The sequence below is a fragment of the Zalophus californianus genome, chromosome 8 (assembly GCF_009762305.2).
Source record: "Zalophus californianus isolate mZalCal1 chromosome 8, mZalCal1.pri.v2, whole genome shotgun sequence".
Classification (NCBI taxonomy): domain Eukaryota; kingdom Metazoa; phylum Chordata; class Mammalia; order Carnivora; family Otariidae; genus Zalophus; species Zalophus californianus.
This window is the reverse complement of record NC_045602.1, coordinates 114,678,699-114,698,937: the sequence shown is the minus strand read 5'-3', so window position 1 is coordinate 114,698,937 and position 20,239 is coordinate 114,678,699. Positions and strand designations below refer to the sequence as shown.

Here is a 20,239-nt window from a genome sequence, read left to right as displayed (position 1 = left end):
GGGGGACATCTTCCCCGGGATACACAGGAAGTGAATGGTGGAGTCAAAACTCACCTCTGTGTCTCACGCCCGTGTAATCGATGAGCATGCTGCCCTCCCTCGTGCCAGGCCTTCACTGGAACTGCTCTCCTTCCTGTTGGAGTCTGGCTGGTGCCTCCAAGGGGCTCGTGCCATGGCTTTGAACTCACTTACCTGTTGAAAGACTCTCTAGACTCCCACAGCTTGTGTGTTGTCAGCCATCCTCAAAGGGGCCTCATTTTTTTGTTATCTTGGTACAACTCTTATGGGTTCGTTCGGATTGCTACTATCTTTGTGGGGAAGCTGAGGTCGATAAGTGGAGGGACTGACTGAAGTTTGTGCAGCTAATTTCTGGACAGCTAACAGCCTCTGGTTTGAAGCCAGGAGGCTGCACGTGTATTATGGCAGAGAGGGGATGGGTCTGGGTGCAGATTGCCCTGATTCAAATCCCGTGACTCCGGGCAAGTGACTCTAATCCCTTGAACTTTAGTTTCCTCATCTGTACAATAGGAGGAAAATATCTACCTCGCTGGGCTGTGGGGGGATGAGGTCTGGGGAGCAGGCATGAATCTCAGTTCATAATCTTAAGTGTCTATGTTTTTCTTTCTCATGTATCTGTAGCTTAGTTACCATTTCAAATGCCCAGTTTGCTGGGTAGCAGAAACTTCCGCATTTTCCTCTGGGGTTTTAGTTCTGTCCCAGGGGCTTCAAATGCATCAGGCATCTAAAGGAGGCTGCCCTGTCCCTATTTTGACTGGAAATGGAGAGACATCCACTTGCTGTCTGGCCCCCCCTTACTGCTGGGATACTGTGCCTCTCTCCTGTCTAAGGCTCCCTTAGATTTAGCATTTACTTCCTACTCCTTGTTGGACTCAGAATTGTTCTGCTGTTTCTCAATTCCTTGGGCCTCAGGCTGGACTGTAGTGACCCCAGCCCATCTCCCTGGACCCCCTAGACCCTCCAGTTAGCATTCTCTCCCTGGGGTCTTGCCACCTCTCGTGGCTCTGGAAGGGGACATGGGCACAGGTGCCCTCCGTTCTTGAATCCAGCACACCGACTTGGGGTTTCTGATGTCCCTCCTCTCCTGCCAAGTTTTGCCTGGGGAGTAGCAAGGGCACCAGGCACTTTTCAGAACCTACTGGAACTATGTTCTCTTCAGTGTCTCTTGGACTTGTACACTCCTCCAACCTAATATGGAGAATGTTCTAGTTTTGGGGGCAGGAAATCTTGCTTCAGTTCAACATATATATATATATATATGCTATTTTGTGCTCTGAGTTTTGAAATAAAGAAACACAGGCTTAAAATTCTTTAAAAAAAAAAACAGGGGCGCCTGGGTGGCTTAGTCGGTTAAGCGTCTGCCTTCGGGCTCAGGCCATGATCCCAGGGTCCTGGGATCGAGCCCCACATCGGGCTCCTTGCTCTGCGGGAAGCCTGCTTCTCCCTCTCCCACTCCCCCTGCTTGTGTTCCCTCTCTTGCTATATCTCTCTGTCAGATAAATAAATAAAATCTTTAAAAAAAAAACCTAAGGAAAATTGGCTCTTTCCCCTTTTGGTGTGTAGTTCTGTGACTCTTAACACATGTATAGTTTCACGTAGCTGCCATAAGAATCGGATATAGAGCAGTTCCGTAACTCCGCAGTCGCCCTCGCGCTGCCCTTTTGTTGTCACACTCTCCCCGCACCCACTGGCAACCACTGATTTGCTCTCTGTCACTACCTTTCCATCGAAGACCCAGGCTTTGGAAACTCTTTGCTTCTGCCGGAGTGGCCCTTCCTTGCAACCACAGGAGCTGCATGTCCCACTGCCCTGAGGAGGGCAAGGGGCCCGTGGGGCATCCGGAGACACGAAAGGTCACGCTGCTAATGTTTCAAGACCACCGTTTCCACCTTGATGAGGGCAGTGCCTTCCCAAAGTGTTTCTCAGAAACTGTAGGTGGTGCCCTTTGCGTCCTATATCTTGGTGGTGTGTTGGTTCTGGGTTCTGTTGCCCGAGAGCAAGATCAGGTCGGGGGGCTGCGTTGGGGGGGTAATCTTCAGGTGGCCTTGGAAACCCCAGTGGTTTTGTTGCAGGGCAGAGGCAAAAAGGGTTCACGGGGAGCTGGGTGCCCCAACTTTGATGAGAAAATAATTCTCTTTTTTTCTTGATTTTTTTTTATTAGTTTCAGAGGTAGAATTTAATGATTTCATCAGTTGCATACAACACCCAGTGCTCATTCCATCACGTGCCCCCCGCCAATGCCCATCACCCGGTTGCCCCATCCCTCCACCCCTCTCCCCTCCAGCAACCCTCAGTTTGTTTCCTAGAGTTCATATGGTTGGTCTCCCTGTTTTCATCTTATTTTATTTTTCCTTCCCTTTCCCTGTGTTCATCTGTTTTGTTTCTTACATTCCACATATGGGTGAAATCATATGGTATTTGTCTTTCTCTGACTTATTTCGCTTAGCATAGTACCCTCTAGCTCCATCTATGTCATTGCAAATGGCAAGAGAGAAAATATATTTTCTTAAGCAGAGTTTGCTTAAGTCCCATTTACCTCGGAGATGAATTTCCCACCTACATTTGTAGCTAATGATAGTAATAGTTTTTTTATGAGACCCTAGAGTTCTGTACCATCTCTATACCATGCAGAACAACCCTGTGGAGGCACTGAGGCTCAGGGAAGACAGTGACCTGCCCAGGGTCAGCCCAGCTAGGAAAAGGTGAAGTCAGACCGTCATCCTGGGCTGTCCAGCTTCAGTGCTCTTAACTTTGCGAGTAAGTTTATGTCACAGAATCTTCAGAAAGTTCCTGCTCATGTTCTCTGGAGCCTTCCCATCCCTGTGACGTCAGATTGCCCTGAGTCCCAAGCCCAGCTCTGCTGAGGCCTCGGCAAGATGCTTTTCCTTCTTGCAGCCTCAGTTCCCTCGCCTACAACGTGGGGCTGATGGCACCCACCCCCGGGGCTGTGGAGAGGGCTAAGCTGGAAACAAATGTAGCTTGCAGCCCAGTGCCTGGTGCAGAATCAGAACTCCCTAAAGGAAGGGCATAGAAGTTAAAAGGCATGGACAGGTGGGGCCTGGAGCAAGCTTTTGGGCACTTGGGGCTGAATTTCTGCTTAAATCCCCCCCAGACCCCAGCTCTGGTATTATAATAGAAGCCCATTGTGCAACAAGCTCTGCTGGGAGAAAACATGATGATTCCATGGCTCTATGAACCTCAAAACAAAAATAGAATTCTGAGAAACCCAAGGAGTCCCCTTGAGGAAGGAGGCCCCTGAGTCACCCTCTGAAGGGTCAGGAGGAAGGCAGACAAAAGCTGCCTTCAGCAAGGGGCCAGGCAACCTCACTGGAAGATGGAGCCCAGCCCTCCTATGTTTGCTCTTAGAATCGTGAGCTAGAACCGCCCCCACCCCCACTCAAGGCTGTCAAGGGGAATCCTCTGTGTGAGAACATGGGCGTTTAGGGTTGCAAATCCCCAACGAAGCATTTCGGATTAGGCGGTCTGAATTGAAAGAAGGAGACAGGAGGCTCTCTCGCCCTATTCTCATCTCTGAGCTGTTGACACTTCCTTGTTTGCACTTGTCAGTCCAGCCGATGGCCTCTGTCATCGGTTTCCCCTCAGTGTGTATGTGCGTGTGGGGGGGGCGGGGGGGTTAGGAGGAAGGGAGGGAGGGCCAGAGGGCGGATCCACAGGGGCCAAGCCTGGGCTCTAGAGTTTGGCTGCCTGAGCGCAGTTGGCTTGATCATTCCTTGCTGTGTGATGTTGGGCTAGGGGCTTTCTCTCTCTGAGCCTCGGGGTCCTCCTCCATGGATTTGCTATGAGGATTTGATGAGACGCTGAACAGAAGCTCTGAGCACCAAGCTTGGCACATGCCCGTGCTTAATATGTGCGTGCTACTACGACTAATATGTATGTGTTATTTCCCCTTGATTTCTCAGCATGCTTTGCCTCCCTTTGGGAATAGGGTGGGAATCAATATTTAAGAACTGAATAGTCATTAATCAGATAATTAACAATGATTTAGATGACTTTTCATAAGCATTTCCCATGGACCTGGTGCATGCTAACATATTGCAAATGTGTTTTCATATACTCCTACAAACATCCTGCATGGTCAATACTTTTTTTTAAAAGATTTTATCTATTTATTTGTCAGAGAGAGAGAGAGCTAGAGCACAAGCAGGGGGAGTGGCAGGCAGAGGGAGAAGCAGGCTCCCCGCTGAGCAGAGAACCAGATGCGGGGCTCGATCCCAGGACCCTGGGATCATGACCTGAGCCAAAGGCAGACGCTTAATGACTAAGCCACCCAGGCATCCTGTGGTAAATATTTTTTATTTAAAAAATGTGTATTAAAGTCTAACATATGTAAGAAAAATGCACATAGTGAACAGCTTAGTGAATTTTCACAAATTAAACACCCTCCCCACACCCAGCATCCAGATCAAGAAACAGACGTCTGCCTGGAGCCCCTCCTGGTCGCTAACGCTCTCCTCAGGGCTACGCACGGGCTTCACGTCGGATAGCACGGGTTCCTTTGCTGTTTTGGAGCTTCATATAAATGGGAGATGCAGCGTGTGCTCTTCCGTGCCTGGCTTTGTTATGTGCCTGAGATGCACCCACGTGGTCATGTGCTGTCATAGGTCATTTTCATGACCGCACAGCATTCCCCTGGGTGACTGTCCCACGGTATTTACCCACTCTTTTTTTTTTTTAAGATTTTATTTATTTATTTGACAGAGAGAGACACAGTGAGAGAGGGAACACAAGCAGGGGGAGTGGGAGAGGGAGAAGCAGGCCTCCCGCGGAGCAGGGAGCCCTATGTGGGGCTCGAACCCAGGACCCTGGGACCATGACCTGAGCCGAAGGCAGATGCTCAACGACTGAGCCACCCAGGCGCCCCTTACCCACTCTTTTGATGGGCATTCAGGGTTTTTACTCGGACTATCAGGACCACTGCTGCTATGAGCAGTCTTGTCCCATGTCCCCCAGTGTCTACGGGCGCATGCTTCTGTGGGGCGCCTGCCAGGGAGTGGCACTGTTAGGGCACAGGCCAGGCCTATGTGGCGCTTTTGTAGATGCCGCCACCTGGACTTGTAAAGTGGTGGTGCACCTTACCTCCCACCAGCGGTGTCAAGCCTCCTGTTGCTCCACATCCTGGAAGACTTCTATCCCCACTTTGCAGGTGATGGAGACCTGAAGGTAAAGTGCCTTGTCCCCAACACAGCCAGTAAGTCCTCAAACCAAATTCATCTACTACTTAACAACAAGCATTTGCTGAGCTCACACTCTGTGCCAGCCCCATGGGGGCCCGTGGGGGCCAGGGGGTCAGCAGCCACTCTGAGGCACATGGTTCATACCCGCATGTGACTTCTCATTGGGCTGAATCGAATTTGAACTCAGATCTCTTCAGTGCGAACATTTATGCTTTTTGACTCTGTCATCCTTTCCCTGCACTCCTTTGGAGCCTGGCAAAGCACTTGGCACATAGTAGGTACTCAACAAATATGGGCTGAATGAATGAGGGAATGGGAAATCTCAACAGGGCCCTCCCCGCATTGATGAGCAAATCTCGAGATGGGCTTCTGGCTGCAAATTACAGGAAAACACAGTGTTTTTTTCTGGTATTTCTAGGCTGATGAGCAAACCCAGGCATATTTAGTCTTAGCATGGACCTTCATCAAGTCTCACTTCTGGAACCCTAACCTCAGGGCCCAGGAAGAGGGTCCTCTGTACCCTTCAGAGTTAGAGTTTATTATGGGACAGGAAGGACTCCACAGGGCCTGTGGTAAAGGTTTTTGGGGGCAGTGGAAACCCCACTCTGAGGAAGACTTAAGGCCCCAAGGTGTGAAATCTCCTTCTGGATCAGTAGGTAGCCGGAGGATGCTCAAGCCTGGTACGCGGAGGGTTGGCTGGACTCATAGTTGGTTGCGTTCATGAGCAGAAGCCTGTTCTGTAAGGAGGAGAGGCAGGATCAGTCACCAGTGTGACGGCCCGTCCAGCCCCTGCAGGGGACTCTCATCCATCCATGCCAACCAAGGGCCAGTGCCTGAGGCACTTGCATTAAAATTCTTTCCAAATGATAAGTAGTTATACGCTTCTTCCTTTTACTAGACTGTGAGCTCCGTGAAGGTGGGGACTGTATCTATCTGCAAATGGTGGGTGGTCTCAGGTTTGGATTGGAGGCAGTGCTCCCTAAAGGACTGAGTGGTAATCTGGTAATCTGGAGGTTTGGGTGACTTGGCGGGGCACAGCCTGCTTGGTAGGGGTGCCCTCTGCTGTCCCAGCTCTCTCGGGGGACAGGAATGGTCATCATCATATGGTCCCCTCTAAGTGTTCTCAGAGCACATGCAGACGCCCCTCAGTAGGCCTCACTGGGAGTTCCACTGGGGCACCACTTTCATTTGCCAATCCTGAGTCCTCCTCCCTGGCTGGATGCAGACACTCACCCATGAGGCTCTTCAGCAGTTTCACGTCCAGCTGTCTGAGGATTTCACCGATCAGAGGACACACCTGGGCCGGTGAGCACAGAGAGATGGGTCAGGCCAGGGACTAGGAAGAGAAAACTAGATTTCCACAGGGAATCATAGCAAGAGCGGCTCCCTTGTATTGAGCGCCAACAGGATGCCATGCACAGCACTTTCTTGTCTGCCGGAGTCCTCATGATGACTCTGTGAGATAGGGGTTGTGGTGATTCCCATGCTACAGATGGGGACACTGAGGCACAGGGAGGCTGAGTCACTTGCCAAGGACACACAGCCAGTAGATGACAAAACTGAAATTTTTAATGGAAATTTTTCAGGTCCTGAAGCCCAAGATTGGAAACTCTTTTCTGAATTGCCAGTATATATGTCCTGACCCTCAGACTCAAAGATACCCTAGGGGACAATATTTTTCTCAAACTTACCTGACTTTCCACTAGGTGTGGGATAACTTTTGCCAGGTTCCCCCTGAAGTTGCGGAGAAAATGTTTCATCTTTGGTGAGATATCTCTAGAAAGAGAAGTAGATGTACAGAACAGATAAATCCATGCAGTACCAATGCCAGATGCATTGAGTACACCTTACACAGTCATTTAATCCTCAGCCAGCCCTATATAAAAGGCACTGCCGTCAGCAGTGGTCGAAGGGGCAACTTCAGAGAGGTGATGTGACTTGCCTAAGGTCACACAGCCAGTAAGTGCTGAATAGATTAGAACCAGGTCATTAGAGTTCCAGAGTTCAGTCCTTCCCTTGCACTGTCCTAGCCATGAATGCCTGGCATGATTTAGGCATTTAGTGAACATCTGATGAATAAATGAATGGATACCCACTGAAGACCTAGCTGCTTTCAGCATTCTGGAATTACAGGGAGAAATCACACCCAAATCTTACCCTCAAGAGACTCATAGTCTGCTGAGTTGATAGATATGGTCAGCCAGTATATAAATCTATTATCCTCTATTAATAAATGCACCTTATAAATAGCTCTATTTTTTTTTTTTCTGTCTTGTTCACGACTGTATCCCTAGCATCAAGCATGCCGTGTCTGGCTCATCGTACATTCTCAAACATTATTTGTTGAATGAATGAGTGATGAGGAGGAGTTCTAGAGAAGAAGGGAAGGGCATTCCAGGCAAAAGGATCAGCATGTTCAAAGGCACGGTGGCATGAAAATACGTGGTGTGTTGATGGAGGGGTAGGTCCTTCAGTGGCACAAGAGGGCGGAGAGCTACAGAGTGGGACGGGTGGGAGGACGAGCGGGGTCCTGACTGACATCCAGGAGCTTGCTCTTCATTCGGAGGCTTTTGGAGAACCACTGGAGGGTTTGGAGCAGGAGCTAGGGAACATGACCACATTTCTGCGCTAGAAAGTTAATTCTGCTGCAGGGGGGAGAATGGAGTGAAGGAGGTGAGGTCTGAGTCTGAGAAAGCCAGCCTGGCTCCTGCAGTGGTCCAGGAAGAGGTCTAGGAGCCAGGGCAGTAGCTGTGGGGCTGGAGAAGGAGGAGTCAAGCAGGGGCTGCCGGTAGGTCATTGATGGGAACCAGTGAAGGTGGGCTGCAAGGCGTGGGGAAGAGGAAGAGCCACACAGAAGGCTTGTGGCTCCTGGGAGGGTGGCTGGGCTATCACTGGAATGCCGACTCAGGAAGAGAAGTAGATCATGGGGAAAGGGTGAGGTCTGTGTTGGGCTCATCCAGGAAGTGGTGGAGATGTGTGGCCACAGCTGAGGCTAGGCAGGAAGGGGCTCAGCCCAGGCGAGGGCTGCTGGGGCCTTACTCGGTTAGGACTGTTGTGTAGATGCTGCTTGGCTCCACAGAGCAATTGCCTATCACCAGATGCCTCCGGCCAAACTCGTCTTTCTCCAGCCAGAACTCCACAGCGAGGTTCATGCATGCATGTGTCTTTATGATCTTGTTATTGAAAGGCCTGGGGATGAGAGAGAGAGAGAGAGGAGGAGGGAAAGGGCAGGAGACAGAGAAGGCGGTGGAAACAGCCAACACAAAGGGGAGAGTGACTCTTTCAACAAACCAGCCCTGCCTGTGGACTCCTGAGGCCGGCCGGTGACCAAGGAGAAAATGCTATTAGGCAGAGTGACTTCTGAAAATCCTTTAGATAGACCAGCTTAGGGGCCTTTCAGTATTCAGAAGTGGGGAGTTCATCTTATTTAAAAAATCTGTACCGTTTAGCTGTGGTCTCCCTTTTCTTGGGGGCAGCTGATGATAAAGGATAGTCTGAACAGATGGAGGGAAGGTGATGATATAATTAAAGTGTTTCTGTCTCTCTTTTTTAAATCAGTGTAATGAACTCACATAGGTTTACATGAGCAAATGACCGGGGATTTCCACCCACATTTCAGCTGAAGAAACTGGGACTCAGAGATGTGAAGTGACCTGCCCAAGGTCACACAGCGAGTGAGTTCAGAAACCAGGATTTGAACCAGGTTGGAGTCAGAAAGATCTAGGTTCCCCAGGTTGCCAAACTCCACCCTTCCCCCAACTCCCAGATTCCCACTGAGGAGGAACAGCACCCCACCGACCCTGCTGCTGTGTGACTTACAGTCTCAAGTCAATGTCAAATTCAAGTAAGATGTTTGCTGAGAACCACTCCTTATGGAAAGACATCCGGATCCCACCGTAGTCTAACTGAATGTTGGTGATGTTGGCGCTACAGAAGGAAAGAGCAGAGGCCATTCAAGTGTGAGGGAGCTCAGATGTCAAGGCCTCAGGCTGACAAAAAAGACTGGCATGCTGTTTACGAAAAGGGCTTGGCATTAGGTTTGGAGTCAGATCCTTTTAAAGATGCTCAGAGGGTAAGAGCCACCTGCAGGAGCCCGGGGCTGTAAGGTGTCCCAGAGGGCCCTTCGCAGCTCCACACGATGAACGTGTTCAACCCGTAGCCAGCTGCAGACCCGGACTGGGGCTGTTCTCAGACCCAGCCACTGCCTCCTAGCACAGGGCCCCACAACCTGCCCAGGTGCCCAGGCCCAAGCCCCGGGAGCCTTCTTGGCCTTCTCTCCATCCCTCACCTTCACATTCAACCCATCAGTGAATCATGCTGGCTCTGCTTACAAAATATACCTGGAATTTGGCAACTTCCGACTCCTTCTGTCCCTTTCACCTGGACTGGGTCACTTTCACTTCTTGCCTGGAGATGCTCTAGTTTCTCTCTGGGCTCCTTGCCATGAACTTGGCCTCTCTACAAACTATTCTCCATGCGGCAGCCAGTAGGCAGCCCTATTACTTAACATTCTCCCTGGGTTTCTCACTGCTCTTGGGATAAAAGCTGAACTCCATACCATGGCCCCTAAGACCTGCAGGGTCTGGCCTCACCTGCCTCCACAGCCACACCCTTGCTCACCCAGCCACAGAGGACTTTTTCTCTTTCTCAGACGCACCAGTCTCTTTCCTACCTCAGGGCCTTTGCACTTACTGCCCTTCTATGTCCCTCACGTGGTTTGCTTCCTTCTCTTCATTCTTCCTAGGGATTCTGTCTTTAGAAAGGTCTTCCTGATCAGCCCCTCACTCTTACCCCTTACCTTGCTAAAGTTGTCTTTATAACATATCCCTCTACGTGAAATTAGTGATTTACTTTTGTGACTTAACGCACTAACTTGGATGTAAGATCCAAAAAGGCAGTGACCATATGTCCCATTCATAGCTGTATTCCAAGTATCCAGCCCAGATCCTGGTACACAGCAGGTGCGCAACAAATACTTGTAACAACTATTAAGGGAATGGAAGGAGGGAGGTGATTGTGGCTGCACATGTCCAGGGAAACCCTGCTGGCAAGTACCAGTGCTCATTAGAATGGCGAGAGCTAGGGGCGGAATGAGTGAGAAGGGAGCTCAAGGGCGCGGCAGGCTGGAGCTGGGGTGCTGCCCTGGAGCAGCGGGGAGCCTGGGAGCTGAGGAGGCCCGGCCCTCCAGAGGAAGGAGTGGGACTGTAGGCGAGCAGCCGGGGCCAGCTCTGCTGGGTTAATCGGAGCACCCAATGCCTATGCATCTACTGTGTGCGACAGAGAAAGCTCCCAAGTCCCTGAGGCAGGGACAATTATTCCGCCCATTTCACTGATGAGGGCTTAAGGCTGAAGCTCAGAGACCTCAAACACCTTACCCAGAGTCACACAGCTATCAGGCAAGAGAGTGGGGTTCAAATGTCCGACTCTAGTCCTGGGTTCCTTTGGCACCCCAGACGTTTATCCAGGCTGTACTCTGGGCACCCATGTTATAGAGAGGGCTGGAGTGCTCCACCAAGGTTGGTGGCAGAACCGGGACTTAAATGCAGAAGCTTTATTCCTGGCTTTGCTTTAATTACCCTGTTATGCTGCCTCCCCAAATGACCCCTCATATTGGGCCCTCACTCATTCTTATATTGGGCCTTTTATCCTCTCCTTCCGATCTTCCTGCTTTCTCTCTTCACAGCCTCCATGCCCTGAGCTCTGCCCTCTGACCCAGAGCTTTCCAGAGAGTCCCAGGGCCAGCGATGGGGTTCAGGGGCTCACCTGCTTTCTTGCTGATGCTGGAGGCTCATGCCGCTTATTAGCCAGCCCACCATCCCTGGGGCCGTCTGCCCTGAGGCATTCAGACTGTCCATGAGGCGGAGGTTCTGGATTCGGCCCTCTGCGTTGTGCTTCATGAGGCCCTGGGCAATAACTGGAAATGGACAAGGGACCAATGACATTGCACAATGTCGTAGACAAGGTAGGGGGTTTGGAGTCAAGAGGCCTAGGCTGTGTGTGGGCTGGTGCATTTGCTTCTTGCTGAGTGATGGGTGCTTGTCACCCCCCAACTCCACTCTCTACATGGGAATCCACATGCCTTATCTGGGAAATGGTGCTTTGCAGGGCTGAGGCAACGCCCCTGCAGAGGGTCTGGCAGGCAAGAGCTGCTCAAACGAGATGTAATAGTGGAAAGCCCACCCGGTGCAGTTTCTGAGTCTGGACCACAGAGCCTAACGTACAGCATGTATGTCCCAATGAATATTGCTTGAAGAGAACAACTAAGAAGAGAATGAATATAATTTTTCCCACACTGTGCCCAGAATAAGCTGTAGGACTAAGCGGAACTACCAGCAGAAAAGAATGAATTCCAAAAAGGAAAGGGATTTTCAAGCGCTGGGCATGCTGAAATCCTGCCTCTCTTGGCGCTAGGATTGGGCCCAGCTCTGATGAACGTCCGAGCATACCACAGGACACATTTATTTCCCTGGCTTGACCCTCCCTGTGATCAGAACCTACACTGCAGAGCAGCAGAAACCATGGTTCCTCCTCACTCCCCTCCCTCCAGCTCCCAGACCCCCTTTCATTATCCCATGTTTCTGTTGCCTGCCAATAAGAAAGTGTGTCTAGAGCCCTAGATCTGGGTTGAAATGCTACCACGTTTCTGGGTCTTGATTTCCTCATCTGTATAATGGGGACAATAATAATGCCCATCTCACAGGATTCTTGTGAGGAATATTGAGATAAGTTATCCAAAGATATTTGGATAAATATCATTTATCCATAAAAGAATGTTATTGAGCATCTATTGGGTATCAGGCCTTGTGGCCAAAGACACAAACCAATTTTCTGTCTAGTAAGAGAGACATACATTGACCAAATAGTTTCAAAGATAGAGTGATACTATAGGTATGCCTAGAGCTCTTAGTAGTTCTTGGTTAATGATAACAACACTTGGATAATTGTGAGCAGTACACACTAGTAGTTGCCAGTCCAATATCCATTTATCCACCTACCCATCCATCCATCCATCCACCCATCCATCCATCCACCCACCCATCCTTCCATCTATCTATCTAACCATCCATCTATCCATCCATCCATCCATCCATCCATCCATCCTTCCATCTGTCTATCTACCCATCCATCCATCCATCCATCCATCCATCCATCCATCCATCTATCCATCCATCCATCCACCCATCCATCCTTCCATCTATCTATCTAAGCATCCATCTATCCATCCATCCATCCATCCACCCATCCATCCTTCCATCTGTCTATCTACCCATCCATCCATCCATCTATCCATCCATCCATCCACCCATCCATCCTTCCATCTGTCTATCTACCCATCCATCCATCCATCTATCCATCCATCCATCCACCCACCCATCCTTCCATCTATCTATCTAACCATCCATCTATCCATCCATCCATCCATCCATCCATCCATCCATCCTTCCATCTGTCTATCTACCCATCCATCCATCCATCCATCCATCCATCCATCCATCCATCTATCCATCCATCCATCCATCCACCCATCCATCCTTCCATCTATCTATCTAACCATCCATCTATCCATCCATCCATCCATCCACCCATCCATCCTTCCATCTGTCTATCTACCCATCCATCCATCCATCCATCCATCCATCCATCCACCTACTGATCCATCCATCTATCCTCTGTCCAACATCCACCCATCTGTCTATCCATCCATCCACCCTCCCATCCATCTTCCATCTGTCCAAATAGCCACCTGTCTATTCATCTGTCTGTCCATCCTCCCCTTCATCCACCCTGTCATTCCCATCTGAACCCTGTCTTGATTCAGGCACTCTCTCCAATTCCTGGTCCAGATGAGGCCTTTGATTATCTGAGCCATCATTGCCCAGTGACTCTTTCAGGTTTAAAGTGGGCATGTGACCCAAGTTGGCCTTATCAGACTAAACGGAAGATCTTATGTTTCATGTTTGAGGGGAAGTTTCTTTATTTGTCTCCTCCTGGGAGGGAGCAAGCCAGTTTGTCGCTCTGTTGGTCACTGGCCACCATTTTCCTACCACACTGGGAACTAGCAGCCTGAGGATGAAACTGTGATGAGAGCAGAGCTAAAAAAAAAAAAAAAAAAAAAAAAGGATAAAATCCAGCTCTGGATGGGATGGCACCTTTGAGTTGCTGACTGACTCAGACCTGGAGTTTGTCCTGCCTATGAGTTTTGGTTATATGAAATAACGTTTGTTTTTTTTTTTCATCATTTAGGCCATATTGAGTTGGGTTTTCTGTTCTGTGCAGCTAAGTGCCCTAACTGATATGAGAGGTGGTTATAGTGATAAATATATTCACAGTTGAAAAAACACTTGGCACATGCTTCTTGTCATTTAAATCTCCAGGGCAGCCCCATGAAATAGCATTCCAACTACACCCATTATAACCATGAGGATGCATGGGCTCCCAAATACACATGAATGTGTTTCATAACCTAAATGGAATGGATAACTTTGTGGCAAACCATAAAATGCCAAGTTGTGATGAGGGAAGTGGGAAACATTGATAATCTAAAAGATTTAAGAAATAGTAATTGAAGATTTCATTCCCCAAAAGTTTTTGATCTGTATGGTTTTGGGGAAGAGTTTGACCAAACTTTATATAAAGAGATAATTGTGAAAGAAAATAAAAAAAGAAGATGCCAAATTCATTTTATGAGCTAGTGTAACTTGCCAAGCTTCCAGAACAGTACAGGGAGGAAAGGTCCACGTCAATTTCATGTATGAAAAATCTGCTAAAGTCCTATAAAATTATTACCTAACAAATTGACTAGCCAGCCAATAGCACATTATAAAAATACATTACGTTATAAAATATATTTTAATATGATACATTATAAATACATTCTAATACATTATAAAAATAGTACAGTATGGATATATCATTCTAGTAAGTCACAAAAATATCATATTTATTCCAGAAATGCTGGGATGGGTTCAACAGACAAAAATCTACTAATACAATTTTTTCACATTAATGGTTTAGAGGAAAAAATGGAGTAATTTTTAGATGCAGAAAAACATTTGTTAAAAGCCAATACTGATTTATGATTAAGAAAAATTCAGAAAACCAGGACTACGGGGATTTCTTTAACATGATAAAAAAGATTTCAAAAATCTGAAAAACCTGAAAGATACACTAAGTTTCTAATGGGTGACCTCCCATTGCAAAAATGTCAGGTCTCTCTAAATTAACAAATTCAGTGAAACCCAAATCAAATTTCCAGGTAATTTTTTTCTTTAAAGAACTCAGCACACTCTAAATAAAATTCAAGAAGATAAATCAGATAAAATCGCATTTTACAAAGATGTAGTATTTAAAATACTCTGCTGGGTGGTGTAGAAATAGTTACACAGACACAGAATGCAGAGCCCCAAAGGGAATCCATGTGCTTGGGAACTTGATCTTTCAGAGATGGGTTGAGAAAACAGCCTCCTTACACAGATGGAAGTGAGGCTGGGGCCATGACTTACATGCATAAGCAACATGAAGGTGGCCTCCAGATGGGTTAAGATCCTGAACGTGAAGGGTAAAACAATATAGCTATTAGGGAAAACAAAGTAGAAGATGCCTGGGGTAGAGACAAGGGTTTAAGACTCATCAAACACAAACCATAGGATGAAATTTTGATGAGTTTGAAAATCTTCCTGTTTGGTGAAGGACCTACAAACAAAGTTGATGACAGTTTGGGAGAAATGTTAGCACTGGTTAAACCTGATGAAGGACCAGCATCAAGAATAAATTAACACTAGGGGCGCGTGGGAGGCTCAGTTGGTTAAGCGTCTGCCTTCGGCTCGGGTCATGATCCCGGGGTCCTGGGATGGAGCCCCGCATCGGGCTCCCTGCTCAGCAGAGAGCCTGCTTCTCCCTCTCCCTCTGCCAGCCGTTCCCCCTGCTTGTGCTCGCTCTCTGTCAAGTAAATAAATAAAAGATCTTAAAAAAAAAAAAGAAGAAATTAACACTCAAACCAGAGAGGATAAAAAAATCCCCGGGAGGCAAAGAGAAACATGGACAAGAGGTAAGGACGGGGAGTCCTTCTAAGAAAAGAGAGACATAGCAGAGTGCACTCTCTGTGCACACACAGGACGAAGGCCCATGTGAGGACACACGGAGAGGGCAGAGAGACCCACAAGCCAGAAGGAAGAGAGGAGGCGTTTCGTCAGAAACCGACCCTGTGGGTGCCTTGATTTTGAGCTGCCAGCCTCCAGAACCGTGAGAAAAGAAATGTCTGTTGTTTGAGCCCCCCAGCCTGTGGTAGCTTGCTGTGGCCACTGGAGTAGACTGAGGCAGATGGGTCCTCTCCAGTGTTGGGGAACAGGTGTGGGGAGACAGCTGTGCTCGTTTGTCGCTGGGGCGGGTATAGACCAGCACAGCCCTTCTAGAGAGCAATCTGGCAGTCGTTAGTTAAATTGAATTTGTACCCACCCTAAGGCCCAGCGACCCGTTCACTTCTGGGTCTATCCGAGACATTCTTCCCTGGCTCCTCACAGGGCCACGTGCAAGGATGTTCCTCTCAGGGTAGCTTCTAATAGTGGGGAGTTAAAGACGACACAGGTGCCTGTCCTTAGGGAAATGGCCAAGCAGTGGTGAGTCCAATCTCATGGACTTCTCAGTACTAGCCTGAAGCAACCGACGTCAACAGCACAGTGTCCAATGAAAACAGTAAAAACCAACAAGATCCATATGGCAGTATCATCTATGCAAATCAAAACACTGTATATTGTATCAGGACATGAGCATATATAAACACATGCGTTAAACACACCGCAGGGCCTGCTGAGGAAGGGGGGTGGGAGTGAGAATAAGCGGTAAAGGGGAAAACAACAAAAAAACACAAGAGGGCCTTGCCATGATTCACTGTAATGATGACGTGCTGTGAACTGGCATATGATCAATTCAACCTCAGTTTTCTGTACTTGAGGTCTAAGAGAAAAAGGAAGAGAGAGAGTGACTGACCCGAGGTCACCCAGCAGGATGATGCCTTCCCCACCCACCCTGTGACCGTGGGCAGAGCACGGGCTGAGCTTACTTCTCGCCAGAGCTGGTTTGCTGTCCATGTGGGTCTTGGTCAGGCCACGCCAGGGCTGCTCTTGCAGTGCTGAGGGCACGGACAGCAAGCTGAGGAGGACCAGGAGCCTCCAGATTGGACACATCTTGGGTTCTGGGACCTGCGGGTGTCAAGAAGGGTCAGATGGTACCCAGGAGGGTGGTTACAGGGTTGGCTGCCTGAATGAGTGGACTCATAGTTTTCTGTCGGAGGATGACACCAGGGTCAGCCCTGAGCATGCCGTGGGCGGGGGGCGGGTGTCGTGATGGGCTCTGGCAGCTGCTGCTGGGCTTTGCTCACATGGTGAGGGCAGCAGGTGGAACCCTGGGGGGAGGGCCAGAGACCCAGAGGGAGGCCGTGTTGCTTGGATACGCCCAGTAGAGCCCACTGTTGGGTCATCCAGCAGCAGTCCTCTCCTTGACCCCGCACAGGCTGGGTGGTGGGGATCCTTGGGGATCCTACAGTAAATGAATGAGGATGGCTAATTTCAGGCTTTCCAATTGGACTAGGACTTTCTTTTCTTTTCTTTTTTTTAAGATTTTATTTACTTATTTGACAGAGAGAGACACACAGAGAGCGGGAACACAAGCAGGGGGAGTGGGAGAGGGAGAAGCAGGCTTCCCGCGGAGCAGGGAGCCCGATGTGGGGCTCGATCCCAGGACCCTGGGATCATGACCTGAGCTGAAGACAGACGCTTAAAGACTGAGCCACCCAGGCGCCCCTAGGACTTTCTTAAGGGCAAGATCATTCGCAGTGCCTACTGTGATGCTTGCTTGCCAGAAATTAGTGTTAATGAACGTTTGTTGAGTGACTAAATGACTGAATACATGAATGAGTGAGAATAGTTGATCTCTGAACCACCTACCAAATTATATAAGTTTCTCTAGGGCAGGGTGTGAGTCAAATTAATCCTCAAGTGTCCAGTGCCTCCCATGTTTACTGCACTGTAGTTAGCAATAAATGTTTGTTAAATGATATGAACGAACGAATGAATGAATGAATGAACAGTTGGATGGATGGTTTATGGATAAGATTTACAGGAGGTAGACAGAGAGCCTTGAAGCCAAAGCATTAGGTTTACTTCATTGCTCTGGAGTTGGAGGTCAGAGAAACTTCGGTTCAAATCCCCCTGTCCTCACCATCTCAAGAAATGGTGCCACAGTCCATTCAGTTGCTCTGGCCTCAGCCCTTGGAGTTCCTCTTGACTCTTCTTTCCTCATTGCCCACAGCCCATCTGTCAGAAAATCCTGCCAACACTTCCAGAATCTGACCACGTCCAGCAGCTCCTTCTCAGCCACCCTCACATTGGCCTGGATTACTCTGGGGTGTCCCTACCTGATTTTGTGGCTTTCTCCCTTGCCCGCCTACAATCTCTTTTGTACACAACAGCCTGTACAGTCATTTTTTAAAAAAGATTTATCTATTTTTATTTGAGGTGGGTGGAGGGGCAGAGGGAGAGGAAAGGAAGAGAATCTCAAGCCGACTCCCTGCTGAGCGCAGAGCCCAGTGGAGGGCTCGATCTCACAATCCTGAGATCATGACCTGAGCCAAAACCAAAAATCAGACGCTTAACCAGCTGAGCCACCGCAGTGCCCCCTGCAAGATCACTTTAAGATGTTAATCAGACCAGGGCCCTCCTCCGCTCCAAATTCTCTAAAGTTTCCCACTGCAGCCACACAGGCCTCGGGGGTCTGGGCCCCACAGTTCAGCCGTTCAGCTGCTGGGAGCTCTGAGACAAAAGGCACTCTTCACTCCCTGTGCTCTCCTCTCTGGCGGTAGGGAATGTGCAGGGTCCTTTGCAGAGCTCACAAAGCCCTGGGGCCATCCTTGGGCACCTCGCATCCAGTTTTGTAAGAGATCATAAGGAAAGCATTAATTCAGGGTGATGGCTTTCCGGAATTGACGTCCTTGAAGGGTTCACACTCCCCTTGGGGATGTTTGTAGAATATCAATTACCTTGAAATGTACTTTTCCAGTCTTCCTGGTCTTGTGTAACCAGTTGGGATTTTGTTATTTTTTGTCCAGAAAATTGGAGAAGAGTGGCCACTGTTGGGAGGAACAAACCTGTTGTCCCTGGCTCTTTGGAGGTCTGAACTGGGGAGTGGGGAGGGCTGTTAGTCCTGCCTCATCACAGGCTGTGGCTCTCAGGGCCACCGAGTCTACAGAGATGACGGGGTGGAGAGTGTAGACTTTTCCAAGCCTGGTGCAGGACAGGGGAGCAGGAAGGCACTGCTCAGGGGTGAGCTCTGCAGTTCCTTGTCCTTGTGGTGCCCCTGCCCCTGTGGGGAGACTGCCAGTCTTCAACCATCCCTGCTGTGAGCACGGGATGGTGACGTGTGGTTGTGAAGGGGAGGCGGGAGGTGCTCTGTGAGGGCCCAGTGAGGGGAGACCTGAGCAGTGGGGAGAGGGTTATCAGAGAAATGACCTCCCCGAGGAGACGGAATTTGAGTGGACATTGAAGGGAAAGGTTAGCTGGTGTGGTGTCTCCATCCCCTCCAGCGCCCCCCACCCTGCCCCAATCCCCAGCAGCTACCTCCGAGGATGGTGGTGCTGACATTTATTTGGTGGGCCTCGTACACTGTGCTAAGCCAGCCCCACGGGTGATCTCATTCCACCCTCATAACACATGTGGGGGGGGCGGGAACCCAGAGGAAGCCGGCGGCCTGCGGAGCTCCCAGCGGGATGAGGATGAGCTGCCACCCCAGCAGGCTCTCTGGCCCTCCCCTGAGTTGTGAGATGTTGTTTCCTTTGGAAGGTGAAGCTGCTGGATGCCCCAAAGCTCATCTATTAGCCATGATCTTTACTATTTCAAAGAACTTTCTTTAGAACAAACTTCTTTACCTTTTTGGGGGGCATTTTGAAAAGTGATGAAAACTTTGGTTTGTCCAGAAAAACAAAATGTACCTATTTAAAAAATGTTGCTCATAGTAGCAGGATTTCCGTCATACTCCTAAGGTGTGCCCATCAATACCAATTAAAACCTCTGCTCTCCTGGGTAATTGACTTTCAAGGAGTTTGACTTGGATAAAATTGTATTTATCCAGTCAACCATTACTTCCTGTGGGCCTACGATGTGCCAGGCCCTGTGCTTGGCTCTAGGCAATAACAGACACCCTTCTTCTCCAGCAACTTTTAGTCTGGTGAGAGAATCAGAACCAGACAAAATAAACAATACATGGAATAATTACAAATCGTATCAAAGGGAAGAAGTTGGGTGAGATTGAGAATAGGAGGGAGTCCACTTTGGGTGATGAGTAGGGAAGGTCTCTCAAGAAGGTGACATTTGAGCTGAGTCCAGGAGGTGATGGAGCCTACACTGAATGTAGATGGGGGAGGGTGTGTCTAGCAGACAGAACGGCAGGGGCAAAGGTCCTGGGGTGGGAAAAGTCTCAGCAGATTGGAGGAACAAAGGAAGATGGGTGTGGCTGCATCTGCTGGGTCAGAAGTTGGTGCCCATGTGCCCAGGCTCCCACCCATGCCTCCAGGGAGGGGGTGTCCGGTGTGACAAGGAGGCAGGAGTTTCCCCTGGTTCACAAGGGCCAAGCAGGCTTTTGTACATGAGCACCCTCCTATAGCCGGGCGGAGGGGCCCACCCTCTACCAACCCTACAAATCCCCCCCCCCCCCCCCCCCCCCGCAGCTCCTTGGGCTCTGAGGCAGTTCCAGGTCCCCAGCCAAAGGCAGAGGCCCTGAAACTCCAGGGGGCAGCAGAATGGGTAGAAACAGAGTGGTGGAAGATTCCTGCACCTGATTCAGTAGCGGGGGAGGCTGCTTTAGTTCACTGAGAATCACTCTTCTATGGAATGGAATTCATCATTCACGCAGGCATTCATTTATTCCATTTTCTTTTAGAAATATATGTTTTTAACAATCATAGAAGTCTAAAGACTGGAACTTTAACCCAAAGACAAAATTCCTTGAAAAGGGGGTGAGGGGTAGGAGGGGAGTGG

At 49.2% G+C, this 20,239-nt stretch overlaps 1 protein-coding gene across 3 annotated transcripts; it reads right to left on the bottom strand.

The window, feature by feature from the left end:
- Positions 1 to 5,609: 5,609 nt before the first annotated feature.
- BPIFA3 (BPI fold containing family A member 3) lies at positions 5,610 to 16,592 on the bottom strand. 3 transcript variants are annotated; one of them, XM_027623339.1, is made up of 8 exons: positions 16,273 to 16,385; positions 16,092 to 16,166; positions 10,977 to 11,127; positions 9,033 to 9,140; positions 8,253 to 8,402; positions 6,905 to 6,989; positions 6,447 to 6,510; positions 5,610 to 5,950 (listed from the first exon to the last, which is right to left on the bottom strand). In XM_027623339.1, exons 3-8 carry the CDS (start codon positions 11,108 to 11,110, stop codon positions 5,916 to 5,918), a joined length of 576 nt encoding a protein of 191 aa, XP_027479140.1. In that variant the 5' UTR covers positions 11,111 to 11,127; positions 16,092 to 16,166; positions 16,273 to 16,385; the 3' UTR covers positions 5,610 to 5,915. The 3 variants fall into 3 exon arrangements, with proteins under 3 accessions (XP_027479140.1, XP_027479138.1, XP_027479139.1); XM_027623337.1 differs by lacking the exon at positions 16,092 to 16,166 and having other exon boundaries at positions 5,616 to 5,950; positions 16,273 to 16,592; XM_027623338.1 differs by lacking the exons at positions 5,610 to 5,950; positions 16,092 to 16,166 and having other exon boundaries at positions 6,447 to 6,549; positions 16,273 to 16,592.
- Between the last annotated feature and the right edge of the window lie 3,647 nt (positions 16,593 to 20,239).

Coding starts and splice junctions, on each gene's coding strand:
- BPIFA3 (XM_027623337.1), bottom strand. CDS start 16,396: ATGTGTCCAATCTGGAGGCTCCTGGTCCTCCTCAGCTTGCTGTCCGTG. Junction 8,403..9,032: donor TTTGACATTGACTTGAGACT/GTAAGTCACACA, acceptor TCTCATCCCCAG/GCCTTTCAATAACAAGATCA. Junction 5,951..6,446: donor ACTGCTGAAGAGCCTCATGG/GTGAGTGTCTGC, acceptor TCCTCCTTACAG/AACAGGCTTCTGCTCATGAA.